The sequence below is a fragment of the Cyprinus carpio genome, chromosome A20 (assembly GCF_018340385.1).
Source record: "Cyprinus carpio isolate SPL01 chromosome A20, ASM1834038v1, whole genome shotgun sequence".
Lineage (NCBI taxonomy): Eukaryota > Metazoa > Chordata > Actinopteri > Cypriniformes > Cyprinidae > Cyprinus > Cyprinus carpio.
In genome coordinates, this window is record NC_056591.1 from 17,765,634 (window position 1) to 17,784,844 (window position 19,211).

General features: G+C 35.1%; 1 protein-coding gene across 1 annotated transcript in view; it reads right to left on the minus strand.

Moving 5' to 3' along the window:
- The window catches only part of nbas (NBAS subunit of NRZ tethering complex), a 130,988-nt gene that overhangs the window by 48,799 nt on the left and 62,978 nt on the right, over nucleotides 1–19,211 (minus strand). The window contains exons 39-42 of the mRNA XM_042777908.1: nucleotides 15,171–15,247; nucleotides 13,249–13,386; nucleotides 5,560–5,792; nucleotides 4,634–4,744 (exon numbers count right to left, since the gene is read on the minus strand). Coding sequence (XP_042633842.1) covers nucleotides 4,634–4,744; nucleotides 5,560–5,792; nucleotides 13,249–13,386; nucleotides 15,171–15,247 — 559 coding nt within the window. The remainder of the gene's footprint in view (nucleotides 1–4,633; nucleotides 4,745–5,559; nucleotides 5,793–13,248; nucleotides 13,387–15,170; nucleotides 15,248–19,211) is intronic.

Sequence of the window (19,211 nt, forward strand, 5' to 3'; positions counted from 1 at the left end):
TGGACTGGCCCTCCACCTCGCTCTAATTGAATGGCTTTTCAGTAAAGATAAACAGCTTTACTGCACCACAGAATATCTCATAGCAATTCTGATGCATGGAAATGTTTTATAGAGTTGGGTTATCAATAAATTACCACGTGAACCTTCAATGACTGCCAAGTCCATTTATCCAGCAGGTCTGCTGATGCTGTACGTGAGGGTGTAACGTGTTGAGAGGGAAGGGGAAGGAGAAAGAGTCGTAGAGAGAAAGAGAGGGAAAAGACATAAAAAGCACGACTCGCAAACAGGACAGGAAATAAAAGATGGAGTCAGATAAATGGGTTGCGTAGACCTCCACAGGGGCAGAAAAAGACAACTTAAAAAAAAAAATCCAATGTTGTGAAAAGTCTTTGCTTCTGAATTTACTGCGTTTGCACATTTTTTATATTGTTACTGGTGTTTTTTTTGTTTTTTGTTTTTTTGGACAATGCGAGACAATGATCTGAAACACAAGCAAGTCTGTAAGAGTTCTCAAATGGTACAGTAAAAATTCCACAAACGTCACAAATGAAGCAGTTCTGCAAAGAAGAAAAAACATGCATAAAAAACTTCACAGTAAGTATTTGGCTGCCATTATTGCAGCCAAATTGCTTTCTTTAATAGATACATGAAACATGTAAATATAAAAATGTATTTAATGTAAATCTCTGTTTTTAGTTCACTTACGTCTTCATAGGTTCTTGTTGAAGTTCTAATTATATTCAGTGTAAAAATATGCAAAAATGACTGGAGGAAAATATATGGGGGTGCAAAAAATTTCCCACACCACTGCAAATTAGTTTGTATAAGGCACTTTCTACAAATACTGTACACTTTGGTTTCTACTTTGGTTACATTCTAGAGAGCATAAAAGGCATAAATCCCCTATTTCTGTTGTTAGAAGTATAGTGTCAGTAAGATTTTTTTTATTGTTGTTTTAAAAGTTGGTCCAACATTTATTCTAATAAAAAGTATAACTATACAAATAAAAATGTATTTATTTGTTTAATGACTAGAAGGGCACTTTTAGATTATAGAGCAAACAGGTTCCAAGCCTCTGCGCCTTCTCTGTGTGCCATTGTTTGAGACATAATGTACAGAAACATTCATAGTGCACATACAGGTCTCAACATTTGTGTAGGTAAAAACTGCACCTGCATGTTCTTATTGTGTTACAGCTAAACATATTCAGCGTTAATGCAACAAAATGAGTGAGCTGCAGGGTGCATGTAGCCATTTGGACAGAGCCCAACACCTATCCATTGTCTACAGAGCGCAACCCCTATGGACCTTAACTCATGTTTTATGGATATGACTATACTGGCTGGAGGCACGATGTCTTGGGGCCAGAAAGTGAGACAGAAAGAGCAATGCAGAGAGAGGAATGTGAGACAAGCTGGAAAACAACAACAGGCCAGAACAAAGTGAAGAAAAGAGGAAGAAGATACCAGAGACAAAACAGGTAGGACAGAAATTACAGGAAGGAAATGCGGCAGGGGAGAGATAAAGAGAGGAGCCTCTGACTGCAGTCTGCTTATTAACACAGAATAACTGCTTTTAACAGGATCAATACTTCACTAAACACAGCAGCCATTAATCCTGTCTCCTGCTGCAATTACAAACCCAAGAACAGATAAAGGGTGTGTGTGAGAGAGACAGAATTAAAGACTGCATTCAAACTCAATTCTTCAGTCAAGGACAGACTAAGGCAGTAACCCTCTTCAATATACAGTGTATATATATATATATACACACACACACACACACACACACACACACACACACTATTATATAACGGATAGTTACAGTCCTCTAATTTGATTGGCCAAGTGGCGTTCCAAGGGTCAGGACAGAGTCCAACAGCATTGGGACATTCCAAAATAGAAATAAAATGTAGCAGCTCTGGTTTTCTTCCTCCTTTTTTTCTTCCTCTTCCTCCAAAATGTTGGGGAAGTTGCTGTTGCTCTGTATTGCATGTAGTCAAGCAATGCTCAGATTGTCTTTCAGCAAAGATTGATGCTGTGGCATCTTTTTGAACCATTTGAACCAGAAAAAAGTATATTAACTGGTAAAAAGTTGTGTAAAATGTCTTGAATTTACTTTTTAGTAGCATCATGATTATAGAACTATTTTAAAAGCAATATTACATTGCAATTATGGCATTGGTCTGTATATTATATGGTTATATAACAGTTTCAGCTTTGTTAAATCGAAATTAAACATGTCAAAAACTACATACATGATACAATAGGGTACAAAAGTTATGTGTTCCTTCAGCCCCGTTGTACCCCATCTTTGGCTGAAAATTAGTGCAAACCTCAGCTTAATGAATAAAATGAAAAAAGAAAAAAAAGGGCATTTGATGCCAACAAAATGTCTTTTCAATTTGAAATAGCAATTAGAATCTGGCTCAAAATGCATTCAGCTATAGAAGCTAATGCATTATATGGCAGTCGGTGTGAGGTCTTCTACTGAATCATGAATTTGAAAATTGGAATAAAACCCGATTTGAAGCAATTCATGCAGAGTTTTGTAAGAGTCTCCTCAGGGTACACAGTGCACCTAACAAAGCAAGGTGGGCAGAATAAGGTCAAAACCTTAAAGTATATTAATCAGCATTGAACAAGGAACCAATGGAAATATCTAAAACTGAGTTACCTCAACTACCATATTCAAACTCCTAAAAACCATTCCATTAAATCCGTGAAGAGCCCATTCATTCAGGTGGTCCAAAGCACGACTAATATGACTGAAATGACTAACAAAAATCTGGCCTAGCCAAATGATCAATGCACAAAAATAAACTGACTAAAACTATACAAAGGAAACTGCAATGTTATTTGGCCCCAAACAGAATATACAACAACACAGTACCAGAGAAAAAACATGACTTCGTGCAGACAGAAAAATCAGGCTGGCATCAAAGAAAAACAGATATAAACAAAGCAGCTGTCCAGAAAGAGCAAGATAATTTTGCACCGACCATCTGTCCTATGCAGGATTCAGGAAAAATACCCCACATTTGAAACATTTTGTCCTGATTTCTGAAAGTTGGAGTATAAAACACAATTTCAGTATCTGCTAAAAAATTAAATATAAATAAATGAATAAATAAATAATAATTCATACCACTTCACTTGAATTCAGAACTCACAGTAAATAATTTATAGTGTTTATTAATTTTAAGTTTTCACAATTTAATATTTAACTTAACTTTAGTATTTCTTCTATTATGCTTAAGTTTGCAAATGCTTTGGCAATACATAATATCTGTCATATCAAAGCACACTGGAATGAAACGGAATTGATTTGAACTAATTCAAGCTGAATGGAATGATACTGAATTGAACCATTTATTTGAACTGATTTAAGCTGAATGTAATAGAATGTAGCATTATGGAATGAAACTGAAATGAATGGAATAGATGCAAAGCCTATTTGAGTCATTTCAATCCAAAGCAAAAGCAACCATTTCTATGCAACTCAATTGCACAGAAGTGCTTTAAAGCTCACACATGACACAAGGGTAATTACTTTACATTTCGAATGACTACGTATCAATAAATCTGACCAAAAATGGGGAAGATGCTTAAGAGGCCAAAATACCACATGAATATATTAAATCTAAGCATTTACATAACTCAGCTGTGCTTTGTGACATACTAAATAAAATAAACCATCAGGAAAAAAACAAAAAAACTAAAAGAACTGGCCCTTTTTCAATGCCATTGAAATTACATTATATAACCACATCATATGCAAATCACATAAACGGAGTAAATAACATAAACAATGCAAAATATGTGTTTACAAGTCCTCATCAGTCAGAATAGCCTATTTGCTGACAAAAACTGCAATTCAATAAAACTTTTGAGTAATTGCCAAAGTTGCTCAAACTCCCTCTGGTGCCATTCTCTTTTGATAACATCTTTGATGGGGGGAATTTCAGAGATTTCATGTTTTACACAGAGCTACCAAAAAAAAAAAAAAAAAAAAAAAAACCAAAATAAAACCGAAGCCTTGGGGATGCTAATAAGCATGCAAGGACTCTCACAGACGAAGAAAAAAAAACATCACATTCATAGTAAATCAGTTTCACCCAAGCAATCTGTACTAAACAAGTAAAGTCAAATGAGTGCATGTTTATGTAGAGGGAGGGAAAGAGAGAGGGTGAGTAAACCCGGTGAGAGATGGAGAGGGAGTTGATTAGACCAGGCTTTGAACAATGATTCAGCGGCAAATTTACCGTGCAGCAAGCTCAGGAGAGGTGACATGTTGTTGTGTGGGGATTTTCAAAGCCTTATAAAACTGACTACAAAACTGTTTCAAAAAACAAAGAGCTTTCTAGCCTTTGCAACTAAACTAAAGGTCTGGCAAATCACACAAACTGATCGCCTGGAAGCCAATCTCTGCAATCGATCCATGCAATCTTCTGTTTGTGCTTCTAGAGTGCCAGGGTCGCAAGGTTCTGACCTGCTTGGGCCCCTCACGTCGAGGAAAAAAAACAGTTACTTGTGAAAGAGATTGCTTCTAACTGAGGTTTTGCAGGCTCAATCCTCTGAAAAAGTGAGTGCTGCTAATGTCTGCTGTGTGTGTGAAAGTATGAGTGTCTTACCCGCTATCAGTGAACAGAAACTCAAGGTGCGTCATGTGCACTTCCCAGAGAGGGATGCTGTACCGCTGAGCCAGAGAACGAGAGATCCCATACACACTCTCATCCAATGTCCTGCATAGACAGAAAGAACAGATGAAATGATAGAACGAAAGACATATAGAATGACAGACAGACAGAGACAGAAAGACAGATAAACAGAAAGACATGCATAGACAGACACAGACAGAGAGACAGATAGAGCATTTCAATTACATTTTTCATGAAACTTTTTTTTTAGAACACTCAAGCTTTAGTTTTTAATTAGGTAAATTCAATCTTTCTAATCATGGCCAAATTGGCAGAACATCAAAGGCCAGAAGCAACATATTCCTAAAAATCCAGATCTGTCTTGCTCTGAAAGAATGATGTGATCCCTTTACTGGCTGCTCTTGCAAATCAGATCTGCCCTGAGCTGCTGGAACTTTACTCTGCAGTTCCTACAGTAAGTACTGAACGTTGCCAATTCTTGCTAGACCTTAGTCACCCAAGACCTGTGATTCCAGTGCTCACAAAACTGAGTGTTAGGCTCCGTAAAGCCAGAACTCTTGTTTGGATCAAAAGATCGGTGCTGATACATGAGCTTCTATTCCAGAGACCAGCGAAAAGTCATACTCAAAGGACAGACAGATTAAAAGTTGTAGGATGGGTGTCATTCTCTTTCAACTCTGGACACGTTCTTTGTGAATGCCAAGTATCTGCAAAGTTGTAATCTAGAGAAAAGATCACTTTATACTTTCCATTTATGCCACATTAGAGATGACATTACCACTATTTTAAAATGTTAAAAAATATGAAAATCAAAGAGGAGTAGCTATATTAATTTACAAAGTAGATGTTTTTGTAAAAGTATACAGTATGATTTTGTGTGTGTGGCACACAGTACTTACTCAGCCAGACCCAGAATAGTTTCTTTCTTGTACTGGTTGTCGCTGCTAAATCTCTGGACATCAACTCCACGGCCGAGTCCCTGTAGCACCTGAGCTTGAGTAAAGTCTGTCAGTCTCTCACTGTATAGTCTTAACTGATCAATCAGGACCCGCAGTTCCTCATCCCCCCAATCACATCCAGCGTGGTCTGTCACATGCTTGGTCACAAGACGAATAAGCTCTCTAGGATCAGCCTACATAGAAACAAAAATCAAAGAATCAATACTGTTTAAAAGGAGCAGCGAGTAAGACTGCAACAAAAGTGCTTAACTATGCAAGGTAGAATCTTTCACATCCTCTCCATGAAAATGAATTTTACAGTGACAACACATATTCACAGTCTCTGATCCAATACCAGTCAACTTATTCAACCATAAAACTTTCTATTTCCAAGATTAAACTAAATTGCGAATCTGAGATTCATAATGTGTTCTCACACTTCTCGACCTGTACAGTATATTGCCTCATTACTATGGTACACCATTGTAATCGTTATGCTAAGTAAGAATTTGAATTCAGTGTTATCTAGTTTGCCATGAGGAGAAATGAACAGGTTAAGAGCCTTGACAGAAGAACAGAATCGAGAATGATTACTCACTAATCTATATGGAAATTATTAGAACGGCATGTCATGAGCCTGATAACAGACTCTGATAATGGGAAGCTGTGTGGGATTGTGTATTGTTGAACTCTGACCATTAAACAGCACATGTTCTGAGCTGACAATACGGACAGAAAAAAAGACAGTTTAGAGGTATTGAAAAAGGTACAAGAAAATAGAAAAACATTAAAAGAAATGGAGCACAACGACAGACAGGCGTGTTAAGGAAGATAAAACACAGAGCAGGACAGAAGGATGAGAGAGAGATAGAAAAGACAGTGGAGCGAGGAAAAGACATGAGGAGTGGTATCTAGGATGAACTTGATTTGATTTTAAAAATCATTCATTGTAAACAAAAATACCATTTATGGTTATGTTAAATACAATTTAAATTTACATATATTCAATTGTAATATTAATGAGCAATTATATTTAAAATATTTCAATTAATATTAAATATTATACTATAATAATATATATTATAATATTATACTATTATAAATTCAATATTATACTGTATATTAAACACCTACTATATATAATCAATATTTTTTATAAACAGTAATTTAAAAAAAAACACTGAAATTTGTTACAGACATTTAAGATATTATTTAAAGACATTTTATATTCTGCATGTCTCTTTTCATGGTTTCAATGTCTCTGCAGGCAATAATTCACTTTAGAAAATAAAACGTGATCAGCACAATCCATGTTTATTCCAGTTTTTTTTTTATCTCTATACTATTATAGTGTTTATTTATAGCTTGAATTAGCTTTTAATTTGAATATTTTAGTTTTTAATCATTTTGTTATGTGCTTGTTTTGTTCTTTTTTTAATATTTATATCAAGATTTAATGTATTTTTATGTCATGTCTAATCATTTTAATAGTTCAACTTAAACTTGTGTCAGACAGTTGGCAAGTAAACATTCTCCTTTTTTTAATTCTAGGTTTTTCATAAAATATTTCTTTTTATTTTATTTTACCTTTATTTCAAATAACTGAAAATGATTTTTGTTAGCTTTGAAAATGAATAAAAATGAATAAAAATAAAGTTCAAAAATAATTTGCATGCTGGCATCTTCTACTCTGGTTACTTCTACTAACTGTCACATGAATCTAGGCACAGTTTTATGACCAGAACAGACCTGTGCCTCATTTTTAGATCATCATTTGAGAGCCACTGATCCGTGGGATGCAGAAAAGAGATGTGATGGATGGATATGGCAAGCATTTGAATCCCTTCTCCGAGACAAGCTCTTTCATGATGAACCATCTTTATCCAGCTATTCCCTTTCTGTCTCTGTCTCATACTTTGTCTTAAGAGAGTGACAAACCAACCACAAGCAAGACTCACCCTGTAGCTTATCTGTCAATTGCCATCCATCTTTTGCTCTTCCTGTTGTTCACACCTGCCGTGTTGTGTGCGAGTGTAATCGGGTTCTCCGCGGCCCCGAGTGCACATGTGAACTATAATAACCGACCCTGTGGCTGATGCGCTAGGGGATTCAGACGGGTTTTAGATGGTAATTACCTCTAATGATGTCAAAAGACCTTTTTGGTTGGGTTAATGTGTGAGGTTTACTGCATATTTGCATGCTTTTTAGTCTGCAGTGCAGTAAAATAACAGACTTGTCACATTTCGGATCTATTTATGCTAAATGTCCACAGGTGTGTGTACGAGAGTGCAGAGGTGGCTGGTTTAGTGCCTCTCTGTAGGGCCTAAAATGTAATGCTTTATCAATCACATTTTACAATTACATTTTTTTGAATCATAAATCAGAAAAATGTTAACTGTGGCATCTTAAACCGCTCAAAAGGTTTGGGCGGAAAACTAGTAGGTGCTTACAAACACCTACTGCTTATAAACACCTATAAATATAATGGAAACGCTGGTGGGCTGAATACATACTTATGTGTGTGTGTTTGCTGTAGGCTGTGATGAACGGTTGTGTACTCAGTGGTTTGTCTGCCTTGCTCTCACCCTGACAATTATGCTAAACAGCATTTTGACTCCTTTTCTCAAAGACAGAGGTAAGCAACTTGGCTTCGCCCACCAAAGATCTAGCAGGATGTTTTTTTTTGTTTTTTTTTTTAAATAAAAGGAATTTGTCTAAAAAGATTAAAGCCTTGCCTACTGATGCTTAATGCAAAAAAAGAAAAGGACAAAAAAAATGCACATAGCGTTAAAAGGAACATCCATCAACATCGAATAAAAGGCTGATAACTAATCTCCGCATCCTCGCTGGTACTCAGAATGCAATATTAAATTACAAGCTCGCACTGTGTATGACAGACGCAGCACTGTCTGTAAATGCATCAATCGTTAATAATGTGTTTATCAAGCAACAATATCTCTGTAAGCAGATTTTAAAGACCAAAGGTAGTCTTTTAGCTGTCGTGCAAATTTATAATCATCCTGGAGTTCTGTCTGTTATTCCACATTAGAGAATGGATGCATGGCATAGTATATATGGGCTGGTAACTGAAACTTTGGCAATACAAACCCTACGAGGGTGATTCATGAACTAATCAGCCCTGAGAAAGACATTTAACCCTAGACACTCAAGGGAGATTAGAGACTAAGCAACAGTGGTGAATGGGATGAATGGGATGCCGAAAAATAGATTAGAAAATGTTTTATTGCAAATCTAGAATTAATTTCTTCTTCACTATCGTTACCAATGAAACTGTGGGACAGATTAGGTAATAAAATGTCATTTGTAATTGCATGTGTAGCACATCGATTAAAACTGAATCTACTACAGAAGATGATTCATTACAAAATAATAGTTAATGAAATCTGAGCAGCTTTTTTAATTATAATAAAATTATTATATTATTACAACTATACACTAATGTTCAAAAGTTTGGTGGTAGCATTTTTTTTATTTTTATAAATTAATTCCTTTATATTAGCAAGGACAAAAGAACTGATTGAAAGTGACCATAAATTAAAAGAATTAAAAGTACAAACTTTCTATTCATCAAAGAAAACTGGAAAAATATTGTATCATGGTTTCCAAAAAAATATTAAGCAGCACAATTTTTTTTTTTAAAGATAATAAGAAATGTTTCTTCAGGATCAAATTAGCATATTAGAATTATGGAATATGTTAACTTTTTTCTTGTGGTTTTAATTAAGAAATAAAATCTAGTTGCACATACAGTACATCAAAGTTAAGAGTTTTAACCTAACAATTTGCACTACATTTTTGTGTTTATAACATTAGTTGGTATATGAAAAAATAACAGTTTAAATAATGTTTAATATAATTTTCACATACAGCATAGCCTAGGCCTTTTTCAAAGCTCTAAACCTCAAAAAGACAAATTTGATGAAAATGTAACTTCCAGCCATATATATGTCCCTTTATAATGATTTTTGAAAGTGTTAATTTGTGTCAAATTTAGTGGAACAGAACCATGCGGAGTAGTGCATAAGAATTTTGAACAAAAAAAAAAATTCAGCTAATTAAAAAAAATTAGAACAAACACAAACTACACTATATCAAAAGACTACTTTACCTTTGGCTCAAACAAAGATCCATCTAAACTTAAGTAACTTTTTAGTAAAGTTCTTTGGTCGAATAAAATTAGAAAGCATGCATTTCCAGGGATGCACTGCTTTCATTTAAGACATGAGCTGCTTTCCATTTCAACAGAATCAGGAACAGAAAACAACTGGTTACGGGAGAAAACACTTGCTCACTGTTAGTAGGGCGTCACAGTACAACAGGATCACAGACTCATTCCTACACAGAAAACATAATTATGCACTTAGATTTGAAAGAAACATCTTGTTGGGCTTAATTTGCAATGCAAAGGCAGTGCGCCGTTTGAGACTGAGCAGAATTCATCCAGAGGCCCGACTGCACGCTCCTACGGACCTACTTACTTTCAATAACAACACGTACATGTGCTGTCTGTGATAGCGATGATGTCTGAGGGGGATCTGCTTGAAAAAAAGGCTGAGAGAGCAAAGGAAAACACAGGGATGGACATGTGACAGGCGAGAGAGAGATTATGTATTACGTGAGAGAGAATGAGGAGGTTTAAATTAAGAGAAAAGGAAGGATAAATGGATTACCAAAAAAGAAATGGAGAGTTGGAGAGAAAAGGCAAATGAAGAGATAAATGGATAAAGAGACTTTTTGTAGAGGTACAAACGGAGGGGGCATTTGAGGCCTGTAGTACAGCTGCAAGAGACCGTCTCCAACAAATACCAGCAAACACGAAGCGAAATGTCACTTGGAAAGAGAACAGATGAAAATAAAACACAGGACATCATATTCTTTCTCTTTCTATCAGTGGTAATGGATTTTCTCTAGTATTTAACCAACGCCACATAGAGGTACATTACCATCCATTAAGAGAAGTGTGTTCATGCGGATGTGTGAATTGACATACGGTGCACAGTAAACACTGGACACTTATTACCTTAGCTTTCCTTGAAAAAAAAAAATCATTCTTAGTGCACATGTGGGCAGCGTGCGGCTGTGAATTCAGCGAACTTCAACCTTGAAAAGATCTAGAAATAATCATTTCCTTCCATTAACTTCTGTATTGCTCTTCAAAGGGGAAGGCCATTCAAAGTTTCCAGTTCAGATGGGAAAGATATTGAAAAAGGGAACAAGCTAAAGTATATATCTTAAGAGTCTGTCATTATTTTATTTCCTGCCGAGGCGCAATCGAAACAGCTAAAAGGGCATAAAATGGAACCAAATAATAGACTTGTGACATGCCTTATTTGAGTGTGCTTTTTTCAGCAGGTGTTTTGTTTATTGCACACTCCTGTGCGCAGAAACCTGCAGCAGCCCTGGGACTAACTGTTCAGTGCTCAAGGGTGAAACAGCGAAACGGGATCTCAGTTCACGGGTGCTTTAACGTTTCTTTTTTCTTGTCCTTAGACAGGTGCATTTAGCCTGGCTTTTGACTTAAGCCATATATTTTGGTCATCATCGCAGGTACACTACTTTTCCAAAGTTTGGGGTTTTTCAGCAAAGACATATTCTGATCACAATAAAGACATTTCTAATGTTACAAAAGATTTCTATTTCTAATGAATATTCTTCTTTTGAAATGTATATTCATCAAATAATCCTGGAAAAAACAGTTTTCACAAAACATTAGGCAGCAAAACTGTTATTAACAATGATGAAAATAAATAATGTTTAAGCACCAAATCAGCATATTAGAATGATTTCTGAAGGATCATGTGACACTGAAGACCAGAGTAATGACTGCTGGAAAATCAGAATATTAGTGTAATTATGAAAAAAAAGAGATCACCTTATTGACATGTAAACTGACAAATCCCATTTTATGTTGTTTTTATTTCCCATTTCAAAACATTTAAAGGAACAGTTCAACCAAAAATACAACTTATTTTACTCAACCTGTCATCTTTTTTCTTCAAATCTGTATGACTTACTTTCTTCATTTAGAATACAAAAGAAGATATTTTGAAAAACATCTATATTTTTAGTAATATAATGAATGTTATTGAGGTTTCATTGTTGTTGGACACCACTGTTCTTCAAAATATACTATTTTGTGTTCTGTGTAAAAAAAATAAAATAATCATTTTTGGAACATTGTGATGATGAATAAATCCTTTCATTTTTAGTCAAGTAAAAATGCCACTTTGCATACTGCACACTTGATCTTCCCAGAAACTGTGACTTTGTATCTGTGATCTTTGTGAAACTATGACAGAGCCACAGTGCTGCTTTATATTTTTCACTCTGCGATATAATTATAAGAACATTTCCTTATGTTTTTTTGTCATCCAACCTGTTCAGCCCGTAGTTAAGCAGAGAGCTTATAACTAAGTGACAGCTCTTAGAAACTAACTGTGAAGACTCTGAAACAAACACTGACTGTTTCAAGCTCACAAGAGCAAAACGTTTAATGACTCAAATTTACAGAATTAGCTTGCAGGTCTAGTTCATTAAAACAAAATGTCTCCAAGCTGTCAATCTTCTGTCAGCAGTAGCCAAGTGTTCACTGAAATTTTGTCTAAATATTAAAATATCATCAAACAACTTCTGACTTATAATTTTCTTTCCTTATTTGTCTCCTTTTCTAAGCCATATTCTGTAAAACATTTTGAGTATGCATAGAAAATGGATTCACCTGTATTTACAATCTATTCCACTTCTTAATAGATACTGTTAAAATGCAAATTAAGAAAGCCGGAAGCTGTGACACTGTATGTATATGTAATGTCTTTGAGTTTGTGTCGACATTTGCAGGCACTGCAATCCTAATCAAACAAAACTCGACTTGTGCACTTCTAGGTTTTCTTTCAGAATTCAGTTCAGGGATCTATGCTTACATCTTTCACGAGTCTCAAAAATTTAGGGGAATAGTTAAAGTAATTTTTACAAGCATGTTACAAGCAGACCAGAAGTTGGTGGGTCTCAAGACTGATCTGAGTGGGTCGTGGAGTGTACAGTCAAAGAAACAGCATCAACAACAAATTATGTTTTGTGATGTTCCTTCATTGTTAACTAATAAGTCTTAAAGGGAACTGAGAGCGGCATGCATCATTATAACACAGAGATGGAGAGAGAGAGAGAGAATGAGAGTTACGAGGGGAACGGGAGGGAGAGATGCTGAGGTGCAACAGAGGGTGAAAATGAAAGATGGAATTATGATAATGGAACGGAGGAATGGAGCAACATGAAAAATGAGAAAAGAGGCATGCGGAGAGAAGATGCAAAAATTCGCAGGGAAGCGGTAAAGTGCTGTCAAGTGTAATGCAGATAAACCTGAAATATTACAAGAAAAGAGGAAAAGAATGACACCATAGGAGCTGTGTAAAAGAGACAGAGGTGGAATGTGGAGAGAAATGGGTAAAACACAGAGAGAGAAAAGGCTGATACCGTTTTATCGGTCCACTTCAAGGTGAGAACTTTTATTGTATCGCTAATGAATTTTGTTCTTGACTCGTGTAAGTGTTTGGAAACTTGCTAAATTTGCCAGATAAAGAAGAACGGCTGTGGAATGGAGGGTGACAGAGAAAAGTGTAGGTGCGCGCTTACTCTGTAAAGTGGGCTGCACTTGTCTTTAAAGCAGGGTGCGAGGCGGGAGTAGATCTGAAGAGAGTAGTAATAGGCAGCTAACTGCAGAGACAGTGCTGATGGAGGTTGCTTCTCAAAACACGTGTTAGCATCCAACACCTGAAATAGAAAAAGACAAAGAGGTGTGTTCACACTCACACGTTCACACTGAACACAAATCTAATTTGGTTTCCCAAACTGATCTTTAGGAACACTAATGCATGGACAGTACTGTGTTTAAAACCACTGACTCATTAACTACATAGTGAATTTTACATAGTTTATTATATATGAAAAGAGAGCAAAACTAGCATTTTTGGACACTTTGAGGCAATATTATGCATTTTGTGGATTATTATTTTTATTGTTAACAAAACCAAAAGTATTTTCGTTAAACAAAATATAAGCTAAAATAACTAGGAAAAAACTAGGAGACTAGATTTAAAAACATTTCGATGACCCAAAAACAAATTATGTATAAATCAAAAAGCTCAAATTAGTTTTAATTTTACTTTTAAACATAGTACATTGTAAAATTGTAAAAAACTTGCCTCACTAAACATGAAAATGCCACTTTAACTTTGACAGCCCTAAAATGCTAAATTAACTAAAATCAAAACTTAATAACCTCAAACTATACAATTTTATAAAAACATAAAATGTAAAATTTGAATAATATATATTTAAAACTATTATAATCCAGGCATGAAGTCGCATACGCCACAAATGGCAAACTACATATGGATTGGATCGGATTGTAAAAATCTGATTTCACTTGTTATTGGAGTTAATTGAACTGAATTGAATTTTTATTTTTTTAATTTGATCTTTTTTTTACTTTCATTTTAACGTAATGTACTAAATAGGGGTGTGGTGATATACCGGCATTGACGATAATCGTGATATTTAAATAATGAAAAACCATTATCGTGTTAATTAGGGGCGATATTAGTGATATTTGAACATGAATGGTACCTATACATATGTTTTGTATGATGAAACATGAGAAGAATCAAATTTTTTTTTTTTTTTTTTTTTTTTTTCATGATTTCTATAGATATTGTGATAGATCGTTATTGTGAAATTTTCGTGGAGTTAAAAATCTGATATCATGACCACCCCTAGTACTAAAGTAACTAAATCTGAAATAAAAATTAATAAAACTATAAAGAAATATTTTTAAAAAAAGAAAAGAGGAAGAAGAAGAAAAAAAACTAAATTAGAAAAAAAGAAACTTTAACTGAAATTAAAAAGAAAATTGAAAACAAAAAAAGAATGGAAAAAAATTACTAAAACTATAATAGTAACTTGATACTAAAATAACACTGGTTCAGAACACAAAAATATAATATATACACAGCTCTGTTTGGGGGAAAAAAAAAAGTGACAAAAATAAATGTGTCAAAGGAACATTTGACACATGCAGTAATGTCCATAATAATCAGGATGAGTACTTTGAGTGACTGGATATCTCAGAAACTCGACCCATGAGGACCATCGAGACTAAAGCAGTAGAGGACAATTGCCACACTAACGGCGCATCAATTCACCCCAGCTTCACCTGAGATGCATCAATGGGCACGTTATCAATTTTATGCCCATCAAGATCTTTTCAGATGATTTAATTACAGCATGAACCAATCGAGATCAGGAAAAGGCATTAATACTTTGAAATGGATGCCTCGGATGTAACACGACAGAGGCTAACTGGTATTAGACTTCATATTAGATTTTTAGCGACTTTTAAATGGTTTTATCTTTCGATACCAAACGCTTCTGGCTGCAGTGAGAGAAATAGTTATGAAAAACCATAATCTGAGGCACCAGAGCTCAAGCATGCCCTGCTGCACTCACACAGAGTCACACAGAGAGAGAGAATCTGCAAACAGAGCAGTCAGACTCACCTGAGGTAGAGCCAGTAAATAGGCCAGGGCGAGTGTCATATCTTTGGGAAAAGCATCACTGGCCAGCTGAAGGAGCACTGTGGAAATGACAGAGGAGATGGAGACAGAAAAAAAGGATGAATATTTCAGAGTTATTACTGCAGAGAAGCACCTCCTTGCTGTACTGTTACATGACGTGACAGAAGAAAAAGAGAGGGAGGCAAATGAGCTGCTATGGCTCTCAATGGCAGTGTATAAACCTTAAATGTGACTGTGACACCAATACTGAGAGAATGACGCAGATTCAGACCCAGAACATATTCTTATCCTCAACCAAAATACCACTTTGAAATGCTATAAGCTACGAGAGGCTATTCACAAGCTATTCTCATATAACCTGAGTTTTTGTCCTAACCAGACACAAGAAAGAAGCCACAGAATATTTTGTCATTTGTCTGGTGACCATTTCTGAGGCATGGCAAATGAACAGCTCCGCCCACAGTGGAATCTCATTGGTCCAAAATACTGACACTCAGCAGTATATTAACATCAAATATATTCTGATTGGTTGTCATTAAAAAATTCTCTTTAATTCCTACATGAAAAGAACAGACACATCTTGAAAGTAGGTTATGGAGAACACAATAACCGATCTACACAACACACTTTAACATACTACATGATTATTTCCTATGGCCACCCTTGAATGTATGCAATTAAGACTGTGTAAACTTTACCTCATTTAACAGTGAACAAAACCTTACAGGGATTGTGGCTAAATTTGATCAGTTAGGATCGGACTACAAACACCCTGTGGGACGACTGTAAACATTAATTAAACCTGCAGCAACACACACAAGAAAAATCGGTGCAAAGCTAGTGAAGAAATGTTAGTGTGGTCGAAACAAAGGCAGACTGCTGTGCAGTCATGTACAGCGCCAGACTCTCAAACACGATTAGCAGTTGACGCGAGCGTAATTTTTCAGGCACCCCATCAGTTCCCATTTCTCACAGAACTGCAATACAGTGTTGGGGTTTATTCAGCTATTCTGCGCCTGTGATGGTATCAAAGGCATTTTGCACGTAAGGCAATCCTTGGCAAGACAATGTTATCAAAAACAGCTGGAGCTGAGGGACTCTTGCACGTGCGGAAATAACAAAGGCGGGAGCGTTCCTAACAGAAACAGTTTTAGTGTTCTCAGCTGTTTGACGGCTTCTTTTAACACATCCTTCCTCAAACACTGAAAACTAGAGAGGTTAGGCTTCACACAGTGACACAGGGATGCTGATTATCAGAGATGGTGGTTGTCATTATAGTTAAAGACTTGTGCTTTGTTCTATTCTAGAGTGTGTATGTGTGTGAGTGACACTTTTAAATATGCACAGTATAAACTTAGGGAGTAAATAACCTTCTTATCTATACATGTGACTGATGCTGACAAGATGGAATAACTAAATGTATAAATAAATGATATATATATCATATATCATATATAATATATATATATATATAAAAATGATGAAATATAAAATTATTATATATTTTCTATATAAATATTAGGGCTTTTTTTAATACTAGGGCGATTTAACTCATTAATCTAACTAATTAGTAATGGATTTTTTTTATTTTTTATTTTAACACAATTAATGCATCCGCCCCGCCCCACGTTCATCATCTTATATTTCATAAAGTGTGTTGGACATGAAGCGGCATTGCGCAGACTGATCAGAATCGCAAGAGCAATTCAAAAGCATATAGAGCCGTCTGATCTCTATAGCTCTCACAGAACTTTGATGTCATACACTGATCAGTCTGCGCAGCACCACTTCAAGTCCAACACACCTGTAGTGGATTGGTGATGAACTTGATGCAATGCAACAACTCACTGTGTGATGTAGCCTATAGAATGCAGTTATATGCCCCTAAAATTTAAGAGATTGGGGAAAAACACCCCTGTATGAGATTCTGCCTCATTGATTCTGCCTATTTATATCATATGATATAGTTAAGCAATAACACATGATCACGTGCTGTTTTTGTCCTGAATAAACAAGCTAGTTCGGAGCAAACCCCTCTCTTCCATAAGCCTACTCTGCTCTGATTGGTCAGCTGGCCAAGCCTGTTGTGATTGGTACAGAGAGGAGTCATTGAGCCAATTAGCCAGTGCTACCATTGACAAAGCACCTTTACATTAAACAATAATATAGTGCGCCAATCCGTTCTTATAATGACATAAAATACAAAAACAGTTATGCAAGCGAATCGTGCCCATGTCTAAAGTTTAGCTGCTAAACTGGGAATACTTAAAACAATAATGGTGGGTACGTTAGCCGAGTCCTAACGTGACTAACTGATGAAACAATACAGTTTGTAAACCAAAATATGTCTACTGTAATGTTTGAAGAACGACAGACAAATTAGAGCGAATTATCAGAACTACTTCAGTAAGACAGTAATATGGAGCTTTACCTGGTAACCTAAAGCTGCACTATGTATACATAACATATTAACACAAAAACCTGATATTTTGTATCAATCGTACTACTTACAGGTTGTAGTTCGGAGAGCTTGTTAGTCCAAATTAAGAAGATTAGAAGCCAACGAAGATAAAAGCCAACATTAGATAAACAGTCCTTGATAAAATGACATGCACACAACAAAAGGTTTGAATTGTATTTCTGTGGTATCCCTGAACACAGCGTATCCTTAAACATGATGTAAACACACTAACTAGCGGAAGTGTTTGTGGGCAGGTCAGACTCTGTTCGTATTTCGCGGGCAGCCAGGGATTATGCAAATGTGTTACCCAGTGACATATACTGGTAACAGGCAAAAGATTCGAAAATATAACGACTCGTTAAGGCAACTCTGAGTCGACTCTCTCTTTTGAGAGACAATATCTTTATTTATCATGCACTTTTTTGATTAACAACTTTGCAGATTGTTTTCATTTAAAGGATAGCTACGTTATATACTGCAAAAGAGATATTTTTCAAAAACCCATATGACCTGCTCTTTAATATTGTAACAAAATATTGTCTGTTTTTGCTTACATTTGCCAATGCAAATATTACCTATTACAACCACAACAGCCATAACTGTGCGTCTCCAAGCAACACACAATTTTTTGTTTTAAATTAATTGTGTGAACCAATGATTCAATGAACGAGTCATAAAGAGAGCCATTAACGTCATTCCTAAATGAATGACTCAAATTATTCATGAAAACTTTTACTGCCACCTACTGGCAATTTTAGTTTCTTTATTTAGAATATCATTTCATAAAACAAAACAAAAAATAATAATATTTACATATTTAAAAATCTGAATATAAAAAAAAATCTATATTATTAAAAGATAATTAAAGGGATAGTTCAGCCCAAAATTAAAAAGAATCTAAAAACATAAAAATTCTTTCTGAAGCTTTTTGTAATATCTATTTCATGCTTTTCTCATGTAACCCAATAAAGGCTTAAAATTATCTTTTGTGGGTAATTTCTCAGCCAAATTTGATGTGCAATTAATATGCAATTAATTAATCGCCACATTGTGTAATAAATTCGATTAAAAATCGTAATCGATTGACAGCCCTAATAAATATATAATTCTTTTTTTTTAATTAAATATTTTATATACATATTTGTTTATGATATTTGATATTGAAATTTTGTAAATATATTATATATTTTTAAATAAACATATACAGGTGCATCTCAGTAAATTAGAATGTCGTATAAAAATTCATTTATTTCAGTAATTCAACTCAAATTGTTAAACTCGTATTAAATAAATTCAATGCACACAGACTGAAGAAGTATAAGGTTCTTTTAATTGTGATGATTTTGGCTCACATTTAACAAAAACCCACCAATTCACTATCTCAACAAATTAGACTAGTTCATAAGACCAATAAAAAAAATAAATAAAAAAAACATTTTTAGTGAATTGTTGGCCTTCTGGAAAGTATGTTCATTTACTGTACATGTACTCAATACTTGGTAGGGGCTCCTTTTGCTTTAATTACTGCTTCAATTCGGCGTGGCATGGAGGTGATCAGTTTA